Source organism: Ranitomeya variabilis, chromosome 2, assembly GCF_051348905.1.
Source record: "Ranitomeya variabilis isolate aRanVar5 chromosome 2, aRanVar5.hap1, whole genome shotgun sequence".
NCBI lineage: Eukaryota > Metazoa > Chordata > Amphibia > Anura > Dendrobatidae > Ranitomeya > Ranitomeya variabilis.
In genome coordinates, this window is record NC_135233.1 from 387503498 (window position 1) to 387520825 (window position 17328).

Here is a 17328-nt window from a genome sequence, read left to right on the forward strand (position 1 = left end):
ACCAGCGATCTCACAGCGGGATCCAGATCGCTGCTGCGTGTCAAACACAACGATATCGCTATCCAGGATGCTGCAACGTCACGGATCGCTATCGTTATCGTTGTAAAGTCGCTTAGTGTGAAGGTACCTTTAGTCATGGGCTGGCCGTGGCACCAAAGCTATGTAATGCAGTAAGCAATATTGGCTCCAATGAAAGGAGTTCATTAGACTGTGTGAGACCCTTGTCCATTGCAGGAGATCTGGGAGTCCATTATGAAATTGTTGGTGAGCGTGAGGCCTGAGCAGCTTGTCCATCGTGCCAGCAGGCTCTGGAGTTGGTCATTAGAAGTCAGAATGATTGTGAAGTGAGTGTGTCATGAGTGAGTCACGTCCTCCCAGAAGATCACTACATGTTGTGAATTGCATATCTTCCATTTAGCCTTTGTGTTTGTGTTTCATATTAAATGGACTTTGTTTCTTTTGACACTGAAGAGGTTAATAACCCTTTCTATACTGTTTAGAAACTTAAATCTCCATCTCACAGCTGTTCCTGACCTGGTCATTTCCTATTGCTATCAAATCTGGCCAGACCTTCTCTTCATTGCCTGTGAAAGTTTTACTTCCTAGCTCCTTGGAGCCACTGTGTTGAGTTGGAGATCTTCGTTGCTGCTGTAGATTGTTGCATGCTGTTTTGGGGTGTATGCTTTCCTCATTTTCCTATTCCCATTTGGTTTGTACATTCCTACCATTCTCTATATACCTCTCTACCTTTGGTGAGTGTTTTGTATGTTAGTTGTTTTTTTTGGTAGTTATTTTTTTATACACTAGCATTTCAGTCCAAGGCCTCCTGGAGGAGGGGACAGCTTAGGGTATAACAGGAGAATAGTAAGTAAAGCTGGTGGCCCAAACCTCCTCACCTTTAGAGATTCATTTGTGAGCAGGGATAGTTAGGGTCCCAGCCCTATGGAGAGTGCAGGGTCCCTTTCCCTATTTATGTACAGTCACAGTGTGACAGGGTGGCGTAGCATGCTTTACGAGACCCTTAGGCAAGAGGTGCTATCATAGTCTCGTCTAGCAAGGCCTGGGGAACATCACCAGACAGTGAGCTAATGAGCAGAACTGTCACATCCTCAGAGTAGTTGGATGAGATAGTCTTAGCCGCTGTAAGGGACAGTGTGCAAAGATCCGCGCGGACTGTTGCTACGGCGGTGTGGCCTGAATGGGTTTTCAGCTGTGGTAGGAGACGGCGCTGGAAGGGTCTGCTGGGCCTGTGAGATAGGTTGTTTCCCAGAGTCATCCACCTCTCCCAAAAATATGAAAAAGTCTTTCCTACAGTTTACAAGATCAACACCAAACAGATCAACACCAAACACGTCTCCACTACAACCAGACAAAGCAGGAGGTAAAGAGACCGGGGGGCGACTTGGGAGGAAGCAGAACGGAAACAGCGAGGGATCAGTAGGGTGAGTATTTTTTGTTTCTCTACTTTACACTTTTCTGAGCTTTCTTATTTACATAGCTGGAAAACTCCTTTAACATTGACAATTCCAGAATGAAAGTTGTTACAGTTGAACCTGAATTCTAGAATGTTCAGATGTAACCTGCAACCAACCAACAAGCGTCCAGTACCACCGAGAACGCATCATCACCACCAAGCGGATAGTGCCATTATCTGTGAAAGGCCACTGCCATGCAAATCGTCCAATGTGAAATGCTACCATCAATTTTAATGAGACACTTAGCAATGAAGAAACTGTACAACAGTTCTATGGAAAAAAATAAACTCCTCTGTTCAGCTCTCATGGTCTGCTGTCATTTCTTTAAAGGGACACCCAACACGTCGACCACCTTTTCCACTAGTCTTCAATAGGAAGTTGTCCTGGGAAGTGTTAGAGTCCTGAAAAGGAGAAATATCCCAATAGTGAATCATCACCATCTTCACTGTCATTTGTTTTTTATCCACAGCAACGTTTTAATGCCGTTCGGCAATGGAGGGATGTGGAGTCAGATGACCGCGCTGATTCTCTTGTGGCTACAGGTAAAAAAATATGTGGCTGATGCAATAATTCATGGGGAACATTGTATGATGTTGGCGATGCAGTGATACAGTAGGTGATGTTCTCTGTGGGTGACTTGCCATGTGGGTTACATATTTTGTGAGTAACATGTTTTGTGGGTTATTTTGTCTCATGTTGGTGACGTTGTGATATGTGGGCAGCGCTGTTATGTGAGTTTCGTGTTATGATTGATGTTGTCCTATGTCTGTGGGGTTGTGTTGGTAGCTGTGTGATATGTGGATGATGTGTTATGTCTGTGGGGTTGTGTTGGTAGCTGTGTAATATGTGGATGATGTTGTGCTATGTCAGTGGGGTTGTGTTGGTAGCTGTGTGATATGTGGATGATGACGTGTTATGTCAGTGGGGTTGTGTTGGTAGCTGTGTGATATGTGGATGATGTTGTGCTATGTCAGTGGGGTTGTGTTGGTAGCTGTGTGATATGTGGATGATGTTGTGTTATGTCAGTGATGTAATGTTGGTGACGCGCTGCTCTTTTTTGACATTACGTTATGTTGTGGTGCAGGCATGCAGAGCGATAACTGTGCAGGAGACGGTGCAGGCCTGGAAGGAATATCAGGAAGCCTGCGAGAGGAAGATGAGGATGGATCCTCCACTGACCGGTGAGATAAAGAATTATGATAGGAAGCAAATCTGCAATCAGAGATGGAAAATGATGCATTTCTTTAATGCATAGAATAACCTAATGACCACATACAACTGTTACATGTCTGCAGGATGATCCATCAGTCACACAGCAGATGAATGAACTAAATCACACTCAGACCATCTGGAATGTGCACATGCCGCCTCACACTGCCTGGACTGTACACACCGGTTCATACTGCCTGGACTGTACACACCAGATCACACTGCATGGACTGTACACACTGGCTCAAACTGCCTGGACTGTACACACCGGCTCACACTGCCTGGACTGTACACACTGGCTCATACTGCCTGGACTGTACACACCGGCTCACACTGCCTGGACTGTGCACACCGGCTCATACTGCCTGGACTGTACACACCAGCTCACACTGCCTGGACTGCACACACCGGCTCATACTGCCTGGACTGTACACACCAGCTCACACTGCATGGACTGTACACACTGGCTCAAACTGCCTGGACTGTACCCACCGGCTCACACTGCCTGGACTGTACACACTGGCTCATACTGCCTGGACTGTACACACCGGCTCACACTGCCTGGACTGTGCACACCGGCTCATACTGCCTGGACTGTACACACCAGCTCACACTGCTTGGACTGCACACACCGGCTCATACTGCCTGGACTGTACACACCAGCTCACACTGCATGGACTGTACACACTGGCTCAAACTGCCTGGACTGTACACACCGGCTCACACTGCCTGGACTGTACACACTGGCTCACACTGCCTGGACTGTACACACTAGCTCACACTGCCTGGACTGTACACACCGGCTCATACTGCCTGGACTGTACACACCAGCTCACACTGCATGGACTGTACACACTGGCTCAAACTGCCTGGACTGTACACACCGGCTCACACTGCCTGGACTGTACACACTGGCTCACACTGCCTGGACTGTACACACCGGCTCACACTGCATGGACTGTACACACTGGCTCAAACTGCCTGGACTGTACACACCGGCTCACACTGCCTGGACTGTACACACCGACTCACACTGCCTGGACTGTACACACTGGCTCACACTGCCTGGACTGTACACACTGGCTCATACTGCCTGGACTGTACACACCGGCTCACACTGCCTGGACTGTGCACACCGGCTCATACTGCCTGGACTATACACACCAGCTCACAATGCCTGGACTGTACACACCGGCTCACACTGCCTGGACTGTACACACTGGCTCACACTGCCTGGACTGTACACACTGGCTCATACTGCCTGGACTGTACACACCGGCTCACACTGCCTGGACTGTACACACCGGCTCATACTGCCTGGACTATACACACCAGCTCACAATGCCTGGACTGTACACACCGGCTCATACTGCCTGGACTGTACACAAAGGCTCATACTGCCTGGACTGTACACACCCGCTCACACTGCCTAGACTGTACACACTGGCTCATACTGCCTGGACTGTACACACCGGTTCACACTACCTGGACTGCACACAACGGCTCACACTGCCTGGACTGTACACACCGACACACACTGCCTGGACTGTACACACCGACACACACTGCCTGGACTGTACACACCGGCTCACACTGCCTGGACTGTTCTCACCGGCTCACACTGCCTGGACTGTACACACCGGCTCACACTACCTGGACTGCACACACCAGCTCACACTGCCTGGACTGTACACACCGGCTCACACTGCCTGGACTGTACATGGAGCACCCCCACGAGTAAGGGCAATGGGGTACTCGGTACCGGGTCTGTCTCTCTCAGTTCTGGGGATGTCACGGTGGCCCGACCCGGTCCGTGGCCCTTCTGAGGGGCGCCCAATTAAAGGTGTAGTTGTTTGTATGGTGTTTGTGATACCACCTGTGGTATTCGGCCAGGGTGACCGACGCTGCTAGGGGTCCGCTGGGGTGATGGAATGGCAGCTAGATGGTGTACCTTCCCACAGGTGAAGTATGTCCCCAGGGCTTCCCAGATGTGTAGGTGGTGATGGTGGACATCGTAAGGCGCAATGAATAACGAGGACACAAAGGTTGCAGTCTCTTTACCTTTTACTGAAGACTTCAGCGTCCACAGTCCAGAGTACCGTTCACAGGGCTGGCTGAATCCGGCCGGTCAGAAGGCACATCCAGAGTTCCCTTTGCAGGTGGAAATCAGTAGCCTTCCTACTAGCGCCTGTGTGTTTTAGTACCTCCCTGCTGAGCACCACAGGATAGTCCTCACAACTTTCGTGGATGTTCCTGATGTTCTCTCTCTCTGACCCCAGATGATATGGATAGGACAACCCGTATGACGGGGTAGGCCTGGAGCTATTTTATAGGGACCCTAGAGACGCCCCTCTCCCACAATTTGCCACCGTTGTCTTCATAGGTATTAAGGTCGGGCAGCCAACTTGGAATTAACTGTCCTGCCGGTCTCTGAAGTAATGCGTAGAGCCTATTACTCCCTCGGTGTTCCGGCCACCGGCTACGCGCCTCAGAGGGATGTTGCCGGTCTTACGGCAAGACTCCTCCCGGTATTATCTCCTTGTGCTGTGATCTCGTTTCTCACTCTCCACAATATACTTCGCTTCATGTCCTTTCTTAGGATGCTGCCGCAATGAAGTGCAGGCGCAGCTCCGTAACGTTCTATCTCGTGCTTGGCCTCTGTCAGGATCCCACCCCTGACAGGGACCCTCTGTCTGCAGCTCAGATGTTCCTCCTTCTCCCCCTGTCTGCCTGACAGGTCCTCTCTGGGTCTAACCCAGGCAGCTTCTGTCTAACTTCCTATCCAACCCACCAGTTTTACCCATCTGTGAGGAGTGGCCTAGTAGATAGTACCTTTGCTCCCCCTGGTGGACTAGAGTGTGAAATGTAGTGTGTGACTGTGATACCTGGTCAGGTGAACTCCTTTAGTACAATCAGACGTAACATCACTCCCCCTGGTGGAAGAGCGACATTACTGCAACGACCAGGGCTCTGGGGCGCTGCATACACACCGGCTCACACTGCCTGGACTGTACACAAGACCCATCTACATTGACTTTCATTTGTAGCAGTTGAGGTTTTGCAGTAATTGTGTCACCCTTGTATGGCAGAGCGAGCTGTGACCTTAGATTTCCATCAGACCTGTGTACCACACTCACAACTTCCGTCCTGATAATTGCAGGAGTGTTTTGTAACCGCACATTCGATAGATATGTGTGCTGGGGAGATGCTGCTGCCAACACAACCCACGCAGAGCCATGTCCGTCCTACCTGCCATGGTACCCTCAAGGTGAGAGGATATAAGGTGGGGAAAGAATATTCTGGAGTGATGGGGGGTAATGGCAGACAACTGGGACCTACCCAACCTCCTGTCTGCTCCACTCCTCAGTAAGAGATGGCCTTGTATTCCGTCGCTGTGGCTCGGATGGTGAGTGGGTTCGTGACGATACAGATATGCCCTGGAGAGACCACTCTCAGTGTGAGAACATCAACCCCGAAGAGGAGCAGTCACATGTAAGCGGTACCCATTTGTATTCTGTGGCAATAGACCACTGTGCCCATAGATCACCCACTAAGGCCATAGAGCCCTGTGACCACAGATAACTCCCGCTGGCTGTGGATCTCTTTGATCATAGATCTGTATGACCATAGATCCTCCTTTATGCCAAGGGATACATATGACCATAAACCCTAGTGAAAATGTACATATCATAGTGGACATAGGTTCCTGTGACCATAGAGAAGATGTCTGTTGCCATAGATCCCTGTGATGGTAGACCTTGTGGCCATAGATTCCTATGATAGTAAATCCTTGTGGCCATAGATCCCCGTGATGGTAGACCCTATGGCCATACATCCTTGTTATGGTAGATCCTTTGGCCATAGATCCCCGTGATGGTAGACCCTGTGTCCATAGATCCCCGTGATGGTAGATCCTTGTGGCCATAGATCCCCATAATGGTAGATCCTTGTGGCCATAGATCCCTATAATCGTAGATCCTGTGGCCATAAATCCTCGTGACATGATAGTAGATCCTGTGGCAAAAATCCCTGTGATGGTAGATCCTTGTGGCCATAGATCACCGTGATGATAGATCCTTGTGGCCATAAATTCCCATTATAGTAGATCCTGTGGCCATAGATCCCCTTGATGGTAGAACGTGTGACCATAAATCCTTGTGACATGATGGTAGATACTTATGGCCATAGATCCCTGTGATGGTAGATCCTTGTGGCCATAGATCCCTTTTATGGTAGATCCTTGTGGCCATATATCCCTGTGATGGTAGATCCTTTTAGCCATAGATCCCTATGATGGTAGATACTTATGGCCATAGACTCCTGTGATGGTAGATCCTTGTGGCCATAGATCACCGTGATGCTAGATCCTTGTGGCCATAAATTCCCTGTATAGTAGATCCTGTGGCCATAGATCCCCTTGATGGTAGAACGTGTGACCATAAATCCTTGTGACATGATGGTAGATACTTATGGCCATAGATCCCTGTGATGGTAGATCCTTGTGGCCATAGATCCCTTTGATGGTAGATCCTTGTGGCCATAGATCCCTGTGATGGTAGATCCTTTTAGCCATAGATCCCTATGATGGTAGATACTTATGGCCATAGACTCCTGTGATGGTAGATCCTTGTGGCCATAGACCCCTGTGATGGTAGATCCTTGAGGCCAAAGATTCCTGTGATGGTAGACCCTGTGGCCATAGATCCCTGTGATAGTAGATCCTTGTGGCCAAAGATCCCTGTGATGGTAGATCCTTGTGGCCATAGATCCCTATGATGGTAGATCCCTATGCAGTCACCAGGCTGTATGATAAACAGTCCCTGACTCCCATGTAGTAATGACTGTGTGTTATATCTCATAGATCAGGTATCTATATACAGTATATTATGTATACTCATGGCAGCAGCGCCCTCTGGTGACAGCCTGTAGTTCCTTCACCGCGTCCTTCTGATTGTCGCACTGTTGGTCTCTGCAGCACCAGGCCTGGATTCTGTCGCAGCTGCGGGTCATGTACAGTGTGGGATACGGCATTTCTCTGGCTGCGCTGGTGGTCGCACTCCTCATCCTGACTCTGCTCAGGTCAGTTCCCTCTGTCATGATCTCTGCAGGCAGAGATCATAGCAAGCCTATAGAGGGACAAGCTCTCGGAAGATGGAACTTTACTGACCATGAACTAAGCCTGCCGCGCAACTAGAAATAGCCAGGTAGCATTTCCTATTTATCGCTAGATGCCCAGCTCTGGCCTAAGACCTAAATAGCTAGCAGAGGGAAATATAAGACCTGGCTCACCTCTAGAGAAATATTCCAAAGAAGACAGTAGCCCCCCACATATAATGACGGTGAGTTCAGATGAAACTACAAACGCAGCAGGAAAATAGTCATAGCAAATTTGAGGTCCGCTTACTAGATAGCAGAAGACAGATAGTATACTTTCATGGTCAGCAGAAAAACACTAACAAAACACCATCCAGAGATTACCTTAAACTCTGGCATTAACTCATAACGCCAGAGTAGCAATCCCTGATCAACGAGAGCTTTCCAGACACAGTAACAAAACTTCAGCTGTGAACTGGAACAAATAGGCAAAACAAAACATGGACAAAAGTCCAACTTATCTAGTAGTTACACTCTGGAGATCCATTATTGAGTTCATTGGCTAATAATAAACCACAATAGAAACACAATCCATTCTTCCGTCTAAAATTCTGTCGCTCGCTCCTGGACAGAATTCTATCACACTGCATACTTTCTGGCGTCTTTTCCATAGACACCGCCAGATGGTGCACCGGTTTGCGCTCCCGCAGACGCCTATCAATCTGAATAGCCATTGTCATGGACTCATTCAGACCTGCAGGCAAAGGGAACCCCACCATAACATCCTTAACGGCAATGGGTATTGATACTTAACAGTGATCTTATTCAGAAGCCGATAATCAATACATGGTCTCAAAGAGCCGTCTTTTTTTGAGACAAAGAAAAACCCAGCTCCCAAGGGAGAAGAAGATGGACGAATATGTCCCTTTTCCAAAGACTCCTTTATATATTCCCGCATAGCAGCATGTTCCGGCACAGACAAATTAAACAAACGACCCTTTGGATATTTACAACCCGGTATCAAATCTATGGCACAATCGCACTCAATGATGGATCTCCAGAGTGTAACTACTAGATAAGTTGGACTTTTGTCCATGTTTTGTTTTGCCTATTTGTTCCAGTTCACAGCTGAAGTTTTGTTACTGTGTCTGGAAAGCTCTCGTTGATCAGGGATTGCTACTCTGGCGTTATGAGTTAATGCCAGAGTTTAAGGTAATCTCTGGATGGTGTTTTGTTAGTGTTTTTCTGCTGACCATGAAAGTATACTATCTGTCTTCTGCTATCTAGTAAGCGGACCTCAAATTTGCTATGACTATTTTCCTGCTGCGTTTGTAGTTTCATCTGAACTCACCGTCATTATATGTGGGGGGCTACTGTCTTCTTTGGAATATTTCTCTAGAGGTGAGCCAGGTCTTATATTTCCCTCTGCTAGCTATTTAGGTCTTAGGCCAGAGCTGGGCATCTAGCGATAAATAGGAAATGCTACCTGGCTATTTCTAGTTGCGCGGCAGGCTTAGTTCATGGTCAGTAAAGTTCCATCTTCCGAGAGCTTGTCCCTCTATAGGCTTGCTATGATCTCTGCCTGCAGAGATCATGACATCCCTCCATCAGTGTATTTGTGGTGGGATCACTGTGACCAGATGTGCAGCTAACAGTCCTCTATTTCTAATAAAAACCTGACCTCTTTTTGTAATTCTGGAGAATCCCTTAGAGGACCTGTCACCAGATCAAAAGTGTCCAGTATTTTATTCCCGCTGCTCCCCTGAGTAATCAGCTTTTTCCTTTTTTACAATCTGCCAGTGATATGGGACTTTTATTTAGTTCAAATTTTTATGGTATTTTCAAAGAAGGTGTGGCCTAAAGGCCCGCCCCCAAGGAGTATGGTAGCCACTCCCCCTTTTATGGCCATAAAAAGTCACACTAAATATGAAATCCCAAATCTATGTCACAGAATGATGGATTTTAAAAAGAAATAAGCGGAATACTAAAGGGAGCAGCAAGAGTAAAAATGTGGCCACTTTTGACCTGGAGACAGGTCCTTTTTAAAGCCGGACTTTCCACTGTACTTTACAGTTCAGCTCCTCTCTGCGTATATGTGCAGTGGGTCAGAGCTGACATGGAGCTTTCTATGTCAGGGTCTCCACAGTTCCATAGCTTGCACAGCGGTATCCTGGTCGGGGGCGCCCTGATCTTACAGGTTTAGTGGTTGTGTCTATCTCATGATGGGTCATTCTGGGTTTCTCTTGTGTTCCAGGCGTCTCTGCTGCACCCGGAATCTCATCCACTGTAACCTGTTTGTGTCATTCATCCTCCGCGCGGTGTCACTGCTCACCCGGGATGCTCTGCTGGAGCAGCCGCACGGTGCCATCCAGGGCGAGGAGGATCTCACTGCCCTGCTGCGAGAGAGAGTAAGAAAGGGGACTGACATGCCAAGCACATGTGTGAGGCGGCGCTACAAGTGTGACATGTGCATGAGGTGGAGCTACAAGTGTGACATGTGCATGAGGCGGAGCTACAAGTGTGACATGTGCATGAGGCGGAGCTACAAGTGTGACATGTGCATGAGGCGGAGCTACAAGTGTGACATGTGCATGAGGCGGAGCTACAAGTGTGATATGTGCATGAGGTGGAGATACTAGTGCGACCTGTGCATGAAAAGGAGCTACAAGTATGACGTGCAGGGGTGGATTAACGGTAGCCAGGGCCCCGGGCTGTTCAGACACTGTGGGCCCCCCGGTCATGTGACGGGGTCATCATATACCTGAACCAGATTATTCCAGAAAAATAGTTGCTGTGTGAAACTATAACCTGTCAAACATCCATTGATCTAGTCAATTTACCCTTCAGTTCAGTATATAGTATACAGTGTATAGTGTCAGTGTATAGGTAACACTGACTCACCAGTGACGTCTCTAGGTGAAGTCCTTCATCTTTCATCCAGGACAGACCGCCATCACTCCTTCCAGCCAGGACCCGTCTCTGCAGGAAATAACACAGTTATCTCGAGCTCTGCTTGCAGAACACATTACTTAATTTTTCCCAACTTCTACATTACACCACATGAAGAAAAAGAGGCGACATAGTGTCACTCTGCACAGTAACAGGGCCGCACCCCCATTGAAAACAGTGTCCTCAAAAAATAAAATAAATACATCACTGCAGTAATAATATCCCTTAATTAGCCCCTATGGTAATAATAATATCCCCCATCCTGGCCCCGTGTATCTCATTCCTGGCTCCAGCCATATGTTCTCCCATCCTGCCCTCATGAGTATCCATCCTGCCCCATATGATCTCCCCATCCTGCCCCATCAGTCTCCATCATATCCATCCTGCCCCATGATCCTGCACGATCTGTCTCCAATCCTGCCCCATGTCTTTCATTCTGCCCCATGTCTCCAATCATGCCCCGTATCTACATTCTGCCCATGTCTCCAGTCCTGCCCCCAGTGTGTCCAGCATCTCTGCCCCCAGTGTGTCCAGCATCTCTGCCCCCAATGTGTCCAGCATCTCTGCCCCCAATGTGTCCAGCATCTCTGCCCCCAATGTGTCCAGCATCTCTGCCCCCAATGTGTCCAGCATCTCTGCCCCCAATGTGTCCAGCATCTCTGCCCCCAATGTGTCCAGCATCTCTGCCCCCAATGTGTCCAGCATCCTGCCCCCAATGTGTCCAGCATCCTGCCCCCAATGTGTCCAGCACCCTGCCCCCAATGTGTCCAGAATCCTGCCCCCAATGTGTCCAGCATCCTGCCCCCAGTGTGTCCAGCATCCTGCCCCCAGTGTGTCCAGCATCCTGCCCCCAGTGTGTCCAGCATCCTGCCCCCAGTGTGTCCAGCATCCTGCCCTCAGTGTGTCCAGGAATCTGCCCCAGTGTGTCCAGCATCTCTGCCCCCAGTGTCTCCAGCTTATTGCCCCCAGTGTGTCCAGCATCCTGCCCCCAGTGTGTCCAGCATCCTGCCCTCAATGTGTCCAGCAATCTGCCCCAGTGTGTCCAGCATGTTGCCCCCAGTGTCTCCAGCTTATTGCCCCCAGTGTGTCCAGCATTCTGCCCCAGTGTGTCCAGCATTCTGCCCCCAGTGTGTCCAGCATTTTGCCCCCAGTGTGCCCAGCAATCTGCCCCAGTGTGTCCAGCATATTGCCCCCAGTGTGTCCAGCATACTGCCCCCAGTGTCTCCAATATTGTCCCCAGTGTGTCCAGCAATCTGCCCCAGTATGTCCAGCATATTGCCCCAGTGTGTCCAGCAATCTGCCCCAGTGTCTGACTCCAGCATATTGCCCCCAGTGTGTCCAGCAATCTACCCCAGTGTCTCCAGCATTGCCCCCAGTGTCCAGCAATCTGCCCTAGTATGTCCAGCATATTGCCCCAGTGTGTCCAGCAATCTGCCCCAGTGTCTGACTCCAGCATATTGCCCCCAGTGTGTCCAGCATTGCCCCCAGCGTCCAGCAATCTGCCCCAGTGTCTCCAATATTGCCCCCAGTGTCTCCAGCATTGCCCCAGTGTCTCCAGCAATCTGCCCCAGTGTCTCCAATATTGCCCCCAGTGTATCCAGCATATTACCCCCAGTGTGTCCAGCAATCTGCCCCAGTATGTCCAGCATATTGCCCCAGTGTCTCCAGCATTGCCCCCAGTGTGTCCAGCAATATGCCCCAGTGTGTCCAGCATTGCCCCCAGTGTGTCCAGCAATCTGCCCCAGTGTGTCCAGCATATTGCCCACAGACAGTGTGCAGCATTCTGGCCCGGGCCCCCCGGATTGCCGTTCGAAAAAAAAAAACGAGTTCTCCTCACCGGACTTGCGCTCCAGCGGAGAAGGTCACTCCAGCATTGCGTACTCGCAGGCGACTGACAATGACGTCAGACACCGGCGACGTGTGCGCTGCGCCTGCGGCCGACTTCGGCTGCCAGCCTCCAATTGGCTGGCGGCTGTTGTTAACTATTGACGTGCGGGCGCGCGCCTGCACGTCAATAGGTGAAACTGCCGCAGCGCTGGTAGGGGCCTGGTGAGTAGATGAGACGGGGGCCAATGCAGGCCCCCTCTCTGCCCACCGGGCCCATACGCCAGTCAGAGCAGTAATGCCCTGATGGCGGCGGGCAATCTGACTGGTAGCCCAGGGCCCCCCCACACCACTGGGCCCTGGGCTACCGCCCAGATTGACCCTATTATAATCCGCCCCTGATGACGTGCATGAGGCGGAGCTACAAGTGTGACATGTGCATGAGGTGGAGCTACAAGTGTGATATGTGCATGAGGTGGAGATACTAGTGTGACCTGTGCATGAAGCGGAGCTACAAGTATGACGTGCATGAGGCAGAGCTACAAGTGTGACATGTGCATGAGGCGGAGCTACAAGTGTGATATGTGCATGAGGTGGAGATACAAGTGTGACATGTGCATGAGGCCGAGCTACAAGTGTGACAAGTGCATGAGGTGGAGCTACAAGTGTGACATGTGCATGAGGTGGAGCTACAAGTGTGACCTGTGAATGAGGCGGAGCTACAAGTGTGAGATGTGCATGAGGCGGAGATACAAGTGTGACATGTGCATGAGGTGGAGCTACAAGTGTGACATGTGCATGAGGCGGAGCTAATAGTGAGACACGTGCAGGAGGAGCTAATAGACATGTGTAGGAGAAGGAGCTAATAGTGAGACACATGTAAGAGGAGGAGCTAGTAGTAAGATATGTGTAGGAGGAGGAGCTAATAGTGAGACATGTTGAGGAGGTAGAGCTAATAGTGAGACACGTGTAATAGGAGGAGCTAATAGTAAGACATGTGTAAGAGAAGGAGCTAATAGTGAGACTCGTGTAAGAGGAGGAGCTAATAGTAAGACATGTGTAGGAGGAGGAGCTAATAGTGAGACACGTGTAGGAGGAGGAGCTAATAGTGAGACACGTGTCGGAGGAGCTGATAGTGAGGCACGAGTAAGAGGTGGAGCTAATAGTGAGACATGTGTAGGAGGAGGAGCTAATAGTGAAACACGTGTAAGAAGAGGAGCTAATAGTGAGACATGTGTAGGAGGAGGAGCTAATAGTGAGACACGTGTAGGAGGTGGAGCTAATAGTGACACACGTGTAGGAGGCGGAGCTAATAGTGAGACACGTTTAAGAGAAGGAGCTAATGAGACATGTGTAGGAGGAGGAGCTAATAGTGAGACACGTTTAAGAGGAGGAGCTAATAATGAGACATGTGTCAGGGGAGGAGCTAATAGTGAGACATGTGTAAGAGGAGGAGCTAATAGTGAGACACATGTAGGAGGAGCTAATAGTGAGACATGTGTAGGAGGAGGAGCTAATAGTGAGACACATGTAGGAGGAGCTAATAGTGAGACATGTGTAGGAGGAGGAGCTAATAGTGAGACACATGTAGGAGGAGCTAATAGTGAGACATGTGTATGAGGCTTAGCTGTGTAGGAGGCAGAGTTATGAGAATTCCTCATTACTGTTTTCTGGTACGTTTGCTGCTTTTCCATGGATTAACCCTCTGTCTCCCTCTTTCCTGCTCAGACCCTGGTTGGCTGCCGTGTGGCGCAGACCATCACACAATATTGTGTAGCCGCCAATTACTACTGGTTGCTGGTGGAGGGACTGTACCTGCACAACCTGCTGCTGGTGCTGTCTTTCTCGGAGGAGGCTGCGCTGCCGCGATACATGGTGCTGGGCTGGGGTGAGCGTCTCAGTGCTTTATGTTTCAGTTCCAAACCATTTTAAGATCTTTGCTTGCTGTTGTTGAATGGAAACATTAATTGATACTTCCAAAGGGTGAGTGAACACTGTATCAACCCCTCTGCTGTGAGAAGTATTAGGGCAGGAGGGTTTCAGCCTTTAAATATAAATAAAAACCCAGGAAATGTCCATATTGGCCTCGGTGGGACGGACGGGTGACACGTAAACTGCCATTGTCCCTCCTCGTCTTCACACGTTCTCATTTCTCTGCTTGGCTGCAGGGGCTCCGATCCTGTTCGTCATCCCGTGGGTGGTCATGCGGCAGTTGTACGAGAACACACAGTGAGTACCACCTATTCCAGGTCTTGGGGGTCTCTGTCCTCTAGGTGTAGTGACATCTCTCCCCAGGTGACAGAGGTGGCGCCAGTGTGTAGACTGAAACAGGTTACTAACCACTGTAAGGCAGAAACGTATCCCTTCTATGTGAGGTTGTGAGAAGTTTCCTGAAGGTGCAGTATACTGAGCGTGAGGCATGAGGCACGGTATACGGAGCACAAGGCATGAGGTGCGGTATACAGAGCACGAGGGATGAGGCGCAGTATACATAGCAGGAGGCATGAGGTGTGGTATACGGAGCACGAAGTGCAGCATACGGAGCACGAGGCATGAGGTGCGGTATATGGAGCATGAGGTGCGGTATACAGAGCATGAGGGATGAGGCGCAGTATACATAGCAGGAGGCATGAGGTGTGGTATACGGAGCACGAAGTGCACCATACGGAGCACGAGGCATGAGGTGCGGTATATGGAGCATGAGGTGCGGTATACAGAGCATGAGGGATGAGGCGCAGTATACATAGCAGGAGGCATGAGGTGTGGTATACGGAGCACGAAGTGCAGCATACGGAGCAGGAGGCATGAGGTGCGGTATATGGAGCACGAGGCATGAGGTGCGGTATACGGAGCATGAGGCATGCTATACAGAGCACGAGGCATGAGGTGCAATATATGGAGGATGATGCATGAGATGCAGTATATGGAGCAGAAGGTATGAGGCGCGGTATACATAGCAGGAGGCATGAGGTGTGGTATGCGAAGCACGAGGCGCAGTATGCAGAGCACAAGGCGTCAGGCGCAGTATACAGAGCATGAGGCTTGAGGCATGGAATACGGAGCACGAGGCGTGAAGCACAGTATACGGAGCAGGAGGAATGACGCATGATATACAGAGCACTAGGCGTGAGGCGTGGTATACAGAGCACGTGGTACACAGAGCACGAGGCATGAGGCACAGTATACGTAGCACAAGGAGTGAGGCGTGGTGTACAAAGCACTAGGTGTGAGGCGCAGAAAACATAGCACGAGGAGTGAGGCATGGTATACGGAGCACAAAGGCATGAGGCACGGTATACAGAGTACGAGGCGTGAGGCACAGTATATGGAGCACAAGGCGTGCGGCACGGTATACAGACCACGAAGGCATGAGGCACAGTATACGGAGCACAAGGGGTGAGGTACGGTATACACAGCACGAGGTGTGAGGCACAGTATACACAGCAAAAGGCGTGAGGCACACGGTATACGGAGCACAAGGCATGAGGCACAGTATACAGAGCACGAGGCATGGTATAAAGAGCATGAATCATGTGGTACGGTATACAGAGCATGAGGTGTGGTGTACAGAGCATGAGGCGTAAGTTACGGTATACGGAGCATGATTCATGAGGTGCAGTATACAGATCTCGAGACATGAGGCGCGGTATACAGAGCACAAGGTGTGAGTTACGGTATATGAATCATGAAGCATGAGGAGCATATACAGAGAATGAGGCGCGGTATACAGAGCTCAAGGCGTAAGTTACGGTATACGGAGCACGATCCATGAGTGCGGTATACATAGCATGAATCATGAGGTGCAGTATACAGAGCATGAGGCATGAGTTACAGTATACGGAGTATGAGGTGTGAGTTACGGTGTACGGAGCTGTGACTGCTGTCACTTGTCTTTTAGCTGTTGGGAAAGAAACGACAACCGCTCACACTGGTGGATCATCCGCTCCCCCATCCTGCTGGCCGTGCTGGTAAGTTCTGGGACGTCACTTTCAGCAGTCTCTGTATAGATCTTCAGACATTTTCCATCCCAAGCGTCGCCCACATATACCGTGTCCTCGTTGGACGCCATCTTGTCTGTGTGATTAATCTATGAAATACAATTCTGAGAAACTGAAGAGGCAAAGTGAAAGGGGCTGGGGCGAAACTTGGCAAGTAACCCCCTTACAGGTGTATATACATACAGTCATGTCCAAAAGTGTTGGCACCCTTGAAAATTAAGTATTTCTTGAGGAAAATCATTGTAATTACACATGTTTTGTTATACACATGATTATTTTCTTTGTGTATATTGGAACAACACAAAAAAACTGAGAAAAAAAGGCAAATTGGCCGTAATTTCACACAAAACCGCAAAAATGGGCTGGACAAAATTATTGGCACCTTTCCAAAATTGTAGGTAAACAACTTTGTTTCAACCATGTGATGCTTGTTCAAACTCACCTGTGGCAAGTAAAAGGTGTGGGCAATATGAAAATCACACCTGAAACCAGATAAAAAGGGAAGACGTTAACTCAGGCTTTGCATTGTGTGTCTGTGTGCTAAACTAAGCATGGAGAACAGAAAGAGAAGAGAACTGACTGAGGACTTGAGAAACAAAATTGTTGAAAAATATCAACAATCTCAAGGTTAAAGTCCATCTCCAGAGATCTTGATGTTCCTTCTTCCATGGTGTACAACGATGTAGCTAATCTCCCTGGATGTGGACAGCAGAGAGGAATTGGTGAAAGTTTACAATGCAGGATAGTCCGGATGGTGGATAAGCCCCAATCAAGGTCCA

The 17328-nt window shown here is 49.5% G+C and overlaps 1 protein-coding gene and 1 long non-coding RNA gene across 7 annotated transcripts in view; one reads left to right on the plus strand and one right to left on the minus strand.

Annotated features, from left to right (window-relative positions):
* GIPR (gastric inhibitory polypeptide receptor) overlaps nt 1-17328 on the plus strand; it is a 117226-nt gene that overhangs the window by 93960 nt on the left and 5938 nt on the right. For 5 of the 6 annotated variants that reach the window (XM_077286398.1, XM_077286397.1, XM_077286400.1 and 2 more), the window contains 9 exons: nt 1945-2017; nt 2560-2656; nt 5845-5952; nt 6052-6176; nt 7660-7763; nt 10033-10186; nt 14280-14439; nt 14720-14780; nt 16450-16519. In XM_077286398.1, the coding sequence (XP_077142513.1) occupies nt 1955-2017; nt 2560-2656; nt 5845-5952; nt 6052-6176; nt 7660-7763; nt 10033-10186; nt 14280-14439; nt 14720-14780; nt 16450-16519 (942 nt within the window). In that variant the 5' untranslated portion in view covers nt 1945-1954. The remainder of the gene's footprint in view (nt 1-1944; nt 2018-2559; nt 2657-5844; nt 5953-6051; nt 6177-7659; nt 7764-10032; nt 10187-14279; nt 14440-14719; nt 14781-16449; nt 16520-17328) is intronic. The other variant, XM_077286402.1, reaches the window with a different exon arrangement.
* Nucleotides 1660-17328, minus strand: part of LOC143806239 (uncharacterized) — a 36225-nt gene continuing 20556 nt past the window's right edge. The window contains exons 2-3 of the long non-coding RNA XR_013221415.1: nt 2543-2687; nt 1660-1876 (exon numbers count right to left, since the gene is read on the minus strand). This is a non-coding gene — a long non-coding RNA (uncharacterized LOC143806239). The remainder of the gene's footprint in view (nt 1877-2542; nt 2688-17328) is intronic.